General features: G+C 53.8%; 1 protein-coding gene across 1 annotated transcript in view; it reads right to left on the bottom strand.

Moving 5' to 3' along the window:
* Positions 1 to 1,402, bottom strand: part of TMEM132B (transmembrane protein 132B) — an 88,313-nt gene extending 86,911 nt beyond the window's left edge. Inside the window, exon 1 of the mRNA XM_012731124.1 lies at positions 1,356 to 1,402. Within this exon, the coding sequence (XP_012586578.1) occupies positions 1,356 to 1,378 (23 nt within the window). The 5' untranslated portion in view covers positions 1,379 to 1,402. The remainder of the gene's footprint in view (positions 1 to 1,355) is intronic.
* Positions 1,403 to 8,466: the final 7,064 nt, after the last annotated feature.

Genomic DNA, 8,466 nt, shown 5'->3' with positions numbered 1-8,466 from the left:
AACAAAAAGACAAATAACCCAACTTAAAAGCAGGAAAAAAAAAAAAAAAAAAAAAAAAAACAAAAAAAAAAAAACACTAAAAAAAGTTCTTGATGCGATTTCTCCAAAGAAAATACAGATGGCCGACAAGGATGTGAAAAGATGGTCGATGGCACCAGTCGACGAGGAAACACAACCAGAACCACCAGGAGGTGCTACCTCACACGCACTTTTTGGCAGTTGCTCAAACAAAAAGCCAAACATCTAATCCAGCAATTCTACTCCTGGGGGGATGCCCAAAAAGCTAACACTGTGCTCACAGCAGCCGCGCTCACAATAGACACGAGGTAAAAACAACCCAGATGCCACCACCTGGTGAGTGGATAAATAAGGCAAAGAGGTGTGGGGTACTAGGCAGCCGTGAAAAGGACGACACGCTACAACAAGGATGACACTGGAAAAACACTGGACTAGGTGGAAGAAGTCGGTCACAGAAAGCCACGTGCGTCATGATACCATTTGCGTAAAATATTCAGAACAAGTAAATCCATTGAGACAACAGCAGATTGACGCCGGCCCATTAGGAAAGATAGAAGAGATGGTGAATGACTGCTTAGCTAACAGATATGGGTGTTTTACGGGGCTGGGGGAGCGAATATTTTGGAACAAGACAGAGGTAGAGTTTGCAAAACACTGTTTGTGTACTAAATGCCACTTTGAAGTGGTTAATTTTATGTAATGTGAACGTTCCCTCCATTTAAAAACTAAGAGAGAGGGCCCTCCCTGGTGGCGCAGCGGGTTAAAGCACTGCACTGAGAAGCTAAAGCCACTTCCACATGAGTTCGATTCCCGCCTGCCCAGGAGGTGACCACATGGCGCGGCAGACCTCTCCTGACCCGCCCGCTGCTCCCCTCAGCAGTGTACTTCATCATCTGCCTGTTCTGCTCCCCACTGTCTCTGGTGAATCTTCTCACCGCCCCTGAGCCTCTGGCCTGTACCCCAGTTCTGTATGTACAAATAAATAAATCTTTAAAAAAAATAAAAAATAAAAACTAAGAGAGAATCAGAAAATAACAGGTGGTTGGAAGTTTTGTTTTTTGCTTTTTTTTTTTTTTTTTTTGGTTAGAAGTTTTAAAGATGTTTAAAAATCTTTAAGCCCCAACAACAGATCTAAAGACAGAATTCCAAATACTGGGAGAGGATATTCTGGGGGTCAAGGGTGCATCCTGCATGTAACTACCTTTCTCACATTCTGGAGGTCTGGCACCTGCACTGGGCAAGTCTGTGGGCTCTACTTTCTGGCTGCGGGGTGTTCACTCTCTCTGTTACCTTTCTTTGGGCTGCACCACCTTTAGACATAATGCCCCCACACTCACAGGCCACAGTATGACGCAGACATAAAGGTTACAGGCACGGGATACAGAGCAATAATCCTCAGGTCAGCCACATCATCAGATTTGCTTTATCGCTGTGGTTCTGGAGCTGAACCCAAAGCATCTCCCTAGGTGTCAGTGTCTGGTATGTAAATAACAAGTTCCAGCTTGTCTGCTCCCCTCCCGCAATTCTTGCAGCAGTCTAGCGGCTCCTGCACTGGCCGCATCCCCCGGATCCACTTTGCGCTGGCGCCTCCCTCTTCCTGCTGAATTCTGGAGCCTGAACCTGCTGCTTCCTCAAAGCTTTCTTTCTCGCCATTATGATGTTCCCGGAATTAATTTATGCGAGCCGCGAACAGAGCATCCTGTTCTGTCCCTACTCTGAGCCGTTCCATCTTACTGCCAAAGAGACCATTGGAGAGAATGTTCCAGAAGGCATGCCTCGGCAGGCTGCCCCCACTCCACCCCACCCCGTCGGGGCGCCCCCTCGTTCCCGGCGGCACTTGCTAGTTCAGCAGCCGGGCACGTTCTCTCCAGACGCCCCGCTCACAGGGCTCTTTCATCAGGCAGCAGGGTCAGAATCCGCCCCTCTGTTCCCACCACAGATGAGCGCCCGCCCCGCAGGCAGCCAGCTGGCGGCCCAAGCAGAGCAGTTGGCCAAAGCCGGATCAGAGCCCACTCCCCTGCCCTGGACGGGCCCCCTTGCACCCACGGGCCCACACCGGGCGGCTTGCAGGATCCCTACTTGCACACACACTCTCCCCTCAGCACCTCAGAAGGCCTGCGGACTCCACGTCCTGCTTTCTAGCCAAGTGGCAGGGTCCCACCCCTCGGCCCCAGAGACACCAACAACCTATGTCTGCTGGGGGGCTCCTGTGAGTTGCCCACCAGGATCCACAGTTCAAGGCACGCATCCCCTAGTCCTCAGAAACCTCTCCCCCCAAATGGACCCATGGGCCAGCCTATGGCCTCCCCTCGCCTCCCCCATGGAGACCCTGGCAGAGCCCTCTCGCCTTTGAGTTTGAAAAGCAGGTCCGGCCAAGGGCACTGCTAATGATGCCCATGTGGTACTGGAGAGCAGGGAGGAGCAGACAGGGTGAAGGACCCCTGAGTCCAGGGTCAGAGGCTTCTGGGGGGCAGGGGCAGACAGCAGACTGCATCTGGGGGCTCCCGGTCACACGATTTCTGAGAATTCATGCACTATAGAGTCTTTTGGGTCCAACGGTTTGAGCACTGCGTGTGCTCTCCTGCAGCCTTCATGAAGCAATTGGATTAACTGCAGCAAGTGGTGGCTTTGCCCCATCTTGGGGTGTGAGGCTTTTCTGTGTCGGAGGGAGAGGGCCCTCATGGGGCCCGGCCTGGAGGGGTTCCGTGTGGAGACAGAGCAGTCACAAACGACACCTCCAGTGTGTCTGGTCTCTGGAGAATCCTGGCCGACCTCTGTCAGATACATGGTGATCACAGTTTACCAAAATGTAATCCAATTTCCGTTCACGTCTCCTAAGATGTCCAGAGGTTGAGCAGACTTTGGGGGTGGCTGGCTGCAGATCACACCCCTTTCCACAGGGGCTGGACTCTTCTGCCTTCACATATGTGGGTTTTGTGCTGACGGGATCTCTTCTGGAGGTCACTGTGGCTGCAGCAGCTCCGGATCTCACATCCTCATCCACAAAGAAAAGGCAAGGTTCTCTCCCCAGAACCAAAACCTGGAGCCAGGTTTTCATTGGTTGAATAGACTGAGTAGCCCACCTCAGGGCAATAACTGTGGGCAGTAGGACAATCTCACCAGCTTAGCCAGCCCATGAGGAAGCGAGAATGGACGTTAACCCCGCCTGGATCATGTGGACAAGTTAGCAAGCAGTGACGCCTGAAGAGAAATTCAAATCGCCACAAGAGAAGGGAAATCTGGGTCTCAAAAGCTTCAGCCTCCCCAATGTCATAATAGACCATCCCACACATTCCAGTTCTTGGTCAAATCCTTCTTCACTTTAGGTTGCACTTGTTAGAACAACTGAAGTCCAGAAAAATCCATGTCTTGAATATTCATTAAGTTTGTTTTAAAGAAATATTTTCGGCTCCGTGGTATTCTTGGCACTTGTTATTTAAAAGCTACAGTATCTAAAATGATGGAAGGAAAGGAATGGCCTCCTGCCGGGCTGAGCCTCAGGGCCTGGGGAGCAGGGAAAGCTCCACAACCCAGAGGTGGCAGGGGCTTTATCAGGGTGGGGGCCTTTGCCTGCTCTGCATGTTGGGGAGTTCCTCACTGTGTAAGAAGGTGGGGGGGCTGCATCCAAAAGGGGCACAGGACAAGGAGCTCTGGGGCAAGGAGCGTGGGAGAGGGGACTTCCGGGCACAGGTCCGTCACTGAGCTGCCACGGCGGGAGTGAGCGTCCCCGAGGCAGCGGCGCGTGCAGGGGGCACCCTCTGTAGCTGGCCAATGTCAAGCATGCGCAGCTTTGCGGGGTGTGCAAAGCAGATGGCTCCAAATGGCTAGAAATGTGCTGATGGGGCAATATTCGTACTGAGGCCTGAAGAGTTGAGCTTGGCCCTGGCAAGTGTAAGAGCTAAAGGCCCTAGTCTCATGGGAAAGGGTGGCACGCTGAGGCCTTCTGAGACTCGCAGACCACCAGTGTTTGTGACCCCCCTCCCCCCACCGGACTGCCCATGGGAGCAGAAACACTCCTACTCCAGAGTCTTTGTGACACAGCATTTGTTATCTAGACCCCTGGCATTATGGGTGTCACCAAAGAGTGAAAGGGGGCAAGACAGCAACTCTGGGTTGAGGAGTGCCCCTGCAGGAAAGTGGCCTCGCTCTACCTGGGCCCTGAGCCCACAGACAATGGCCACTGCCTGCGCTCAGGTGCGGGGGTCTGGCCCATCTGCTATAAATGCAGCACAAACGCAAAGTGAGTGCAACACAGCGTGGCTGGGGAGCCATGGAAGAGTGGGGGGCTGACAAACTCCAGTAAAAGTCCTGAGAGACCCTTTGGGACGCATTAACAGACAGGTCACAAAATTGCCAAGGGAGTAGGTGCCTGCAAAGAGGACAGTCTGAGGGGCAGTGAAAGGGGAGTGCTTGGGGCAAGCAGGGTGGTCCTCTGGTATTCGTGCTAAATTGATCCTTTTGGGGTCCGCTTTGTGGCAATGTCAAGTGAGAAATGCAAGATGCAATAGTGCACAGTTGCACAAACTGGCCACATATTCTTGGATCAAAGACGAGTCCCCATGATGCCAGCAGCCCCGGACAGCCGTATCCACACAAGGCCCATCCGCGTGTCCCTCAACGTACCAACTTCCTCTCGCAGAGGAACTGGCTGGCCCTGTCAGTTCCTGGCACGATCCTGTCTCTGCACCTTTGCAGGGGCTGTTCCTTCCACCTGGAATCTGTCCCCAGGTCCCTGGACCCACCTCTTTGAGGTGGGCAAATGCCCCCTTCCTGGGCACCCAAGATGACCTGCACATCCTCCCATCTTCAGCGCCTTCCTCTCCAGGTCCTCGTCTAATTTCAGGGCCATCAGCTAGTTCCCTGCCAGTTTTGCTGCCTGTTTATATCTGTCTCCACACCAGGGGAACAGGGGCTTTTGAGTTTCCTCTCCCACTGGGCCCGGGTCCTGAGAAGCGTGCCCACACGGGGGAGCGCCAGGTCAGCCCCGGCAGCACCAAGGGTCTGGGTACTCTCGGTCTCTACATGCTCCAGCCTTTGAGGGTGGAAGATGCCCAGACAGAGACAAAGGCTGCTGAGGTCAGGCGAGGGTGTGTGGACATCGAGGCCTGAGGGGCCAAGGGTTCTGGAACTTTATTTAATGCAGCTGGTTACAGATACCCAGACGGACCTCCAAGGCCTGGGTGGACAGTCTGTGAGGGAGCCCAGTGGGGCTGGTTCTTTTCTAGACAAGCTGCTGTCCCAAGGTACAGTCCCCGGACTCTCTTGCATGAATGTGTCTGGGACATATCCCAGCAGCCGCTCCCTGTCAGGGAGAGCGAAGCGGGAGCAGCAGGTGAGAGCACACTCCGGGCCACGGCACTGGAGCCCTCTCAGGTTGCTGTAACGACACTTTCCATTTGGATCCTCCCAGCAAACCACTTCCTGTAATGAATCAACCACAGAGAGATGGCGGCATCTCCAGCCAAGTCCCTAGAGGCGGGCAAAGTGGGGTCCACTGAGCACTCCGTTCAGGCCATGACTGAAAGATTGCAGGGCAGGGGAGGAGTCAGGAGAGCCTCTACTGGGGCTGCCAGGGTGACCACAGAGCAGGGGTCCCTCCTCTTCTGGGAGAGGAACCTTGGACCCTGGTGTCAGAAGCTGTTGTCTCTGAGTCAGGAACAGAGCAGGAGCCCACAGAAGGACAGATGCCAGGGAACCCATGCCTGTTGGGGAGTGCTGGGCAGCGCTCGACTGGGGACCCCAGTGCATAAAGAGGGATCTTTCAAAGGAAAATGTGCCCTGGGGGGCCCCCTCCTCTCCCTGCACAATTTAATCCTACAGCAAAAAAGTGGAATACTGACCAAACTAGATGGCTAGCTTTTGACAAGTCAGAAATACAGCAGGATTTAAGGAAGGATGTCATTACTTCATAGTTCCATCCCAAGGGCTACTTGGATGCGTGTCTGCACACATGCACACGTGTTGTCACCCTGGACACTCATCCTCCTGAACACTATGATTGGTCCAAGTAGGAACCATGTGACCTAACAAGCCAATGAGAATCCCTACCCCCTGGCTGCACTCGATTGGCTAACACTGATTTGATTGATGTGTGACCCAGGATCTGTCAGGCAGCAGGGAAGCCAGCTTTCTTTTCACTCTTTATAAAGCGTTGCCAGCATCCACCACCTGCCTGAGGAGTAGAGCCAACAGAGAACATGGGGACCGAGGTGGCAAGAGATGCCTTCCATGCCACAGTCTGTGCATCCAGATCCAGCCAGACCTGCAGCTGTCACTGTACTTTTCAGTTACATGAGCAGGTAAAGTTGGGTGAAGACACTTTGAGTTGATTTGCTCTGTGTACCATTCAAAGTGCGATGAGAAAACAGTCAGGGTCTGACATTTCCACCACACTAAGGACCAAATAAAACCCTCTCGAAGTTCACAGAAGGTTCATACATAAAGTTACCCCCATTCAATGAAGGACAAGAAGATCACAGGGTGAGAGGAGGTTTAATATGTCACCCATCACTGTGAGTACAAATATTAAATAAAGGGGACCTAAGGAAACAAGCAGAAGCTTTTTCCTTCTCACTCCCAAGTGTTCAGCTCTAAACATTAATAAATAAAGATAAGGGATAAAGTTCATAACTTGAATTGACTTTTTGTGGAATTAAACTCATTTTCCAGCAAACCTACAACATGTAGCTGGTCAGTGGCAGGAGTGTCACGTGCCGCAGAGAGTTTATTTTTTTCTAGCGAGTTGGAGTGTTTCATGAGCCACAGGAGGCCTGCCTGTCCCTCTCCACCCAGATGCGGCCTGGCCCGATGTGAGGGATGATGCACATGTCAGTGACCCGGGCACTCGAGCTGCCAGCCCTTGTACACACACACACACACACACACACACGCCCACACATGCCAGTCCACCGTGCCCAGTGGCTTTCGAGATCCCCAGACTAAGTCTCACCCCTGGTGTGTGTCTGTCACAGCAGGAGGGACCAGCCCCATTCAGCACCTTCCAGAAGCCCCCTGGCGCTCCTGCACATGTGACCGATTCGTGAAAACCTGTGAAACAGCCTCGGGGAGCTTATTCATGGCCAGGGTCACATGGAGTGGCCTCAGATCCAGGCCACAGGTGCCAGGCCATGCACATCCCAGGAGGAGGCCATTAGCCTCTTTGCAGCCTCCAGATAGAGTAAGAACTTACCTGTGGGTCAGCGAGGGGTTAGCAGTGTCTCCCAATGGCCTTTGCTCCAACGTGGAAAGTGCCAGAAAGGACAGTGACAGAACTGAAGAGCCTGTCTGCAGACCCGGCATCGGGTCCAAAGGCAAAGGCTGCCACTTCCACCTGTATAAGCGACATTGGCCTCTTTGGGCCTCAGTTTCCTAACCTGTGAGGTGGAGCTCACAGTGCCCACCAGACGGGAGCCCCACAGACTGAATTCGAGGACTCCCAGGCTGGCCCTGAGCCCTGGAGAGCACCAGGCAGAACGCCCTTCTCCTCTGCTGTCCTGGCCACGCTGGCCTGGTCGTCCTGCTGGACCACCTGCTGGCCTTGGCACAGGGAGGAAGGAGCAACCTGTGGAGGTCCACTTACACAAGTGCAAGAAATGCCATCTTCTTGCATTCAGAGTGTGAGTCTCAGGCCCATGTGGCCAGGCTGGCTTAAAAATAAAAACTGAGGCCCTCCCTGGTGGCGCAGCGGGTTAAAGCACAGCACTGAGAAGCTAAAGCCACTTCCACATGAGTTCGATTCCCGCCTGCCCTGGGGGTGACCACATGGCGCGGCAGACCTCTCCTGACCCGCCCGCTGCTCCCCTCAGCAGTGTACTCCATCGATCTGCCTGTTCTGCTCCCCACTCTGTCTCTGATGAAGCCTCTCACCGTCCCTGAGCCTCTGGCCTGTACCCCAGTTCTGTATGCACAAATAAATAAATCTTTAAAAAAATAAATAAATAAAAATAAATTTAAAAAACTGAATCCCTCTTGAGCTTCAGGGATGGAGGGGGTGGGGGTCTATGAATGGGCAAGGGGGCAGTGCAGAGCCCACAGACTTTCCTGGTTCATCTGCAGGTGCTGTCCCCAAGAAGTCCCTCACGGCGGCCCATGGCACCCTCAGGTTGGGGTGGAGCACAGGCGAGTCTCTGCTACCCATCTGCTGGGCTTGGCAAAAACCTTCTTGTGGTTGTCCGTGTCCACCCATTCAGACCCCTGGTTGTAAATAGCACCTCCAAAAAGCAGGTAGGGGCAGTGAAGGTGAGCTGCCAGGCAGGGAGACCCCAGGGGAGTCCCCAACAGCCTCCGCTGCGCCCTACGGACATGGCCCTCTGGGAGCCCTCTCGTCTGAGCAGCTCTGCCCAGATGCGGCACCCATCCTCCTGCACAGGGGCAGTGCTGCAGGCCTGGTCTGCTGTGAGGCCAGCGCTGGGCAGCCTCCTGCGAGAGAGCCGCTCTCTTCCTCCCGGC

Source organism: Condylura cristata, unplaced genomic scaffold (genome assembly GCF_000260355.1).
Source record: "Condylura cristata isolate star-nosed mole 26May11 unplaced genomic scaffold, ConCri1.0 scaffold00029, whole genome shotgun sequence".
Lineage (NCBI taxonomy): Eukaryota > Metazoa > Chordata > Mammalia > Eulipotyphla > Talpidae > Condylura > Condylura cristata.
Note: the sequence above shows the minus strand (reverse complement) of the source record. Positions and strands in the feature narration are given on the sequence as shown.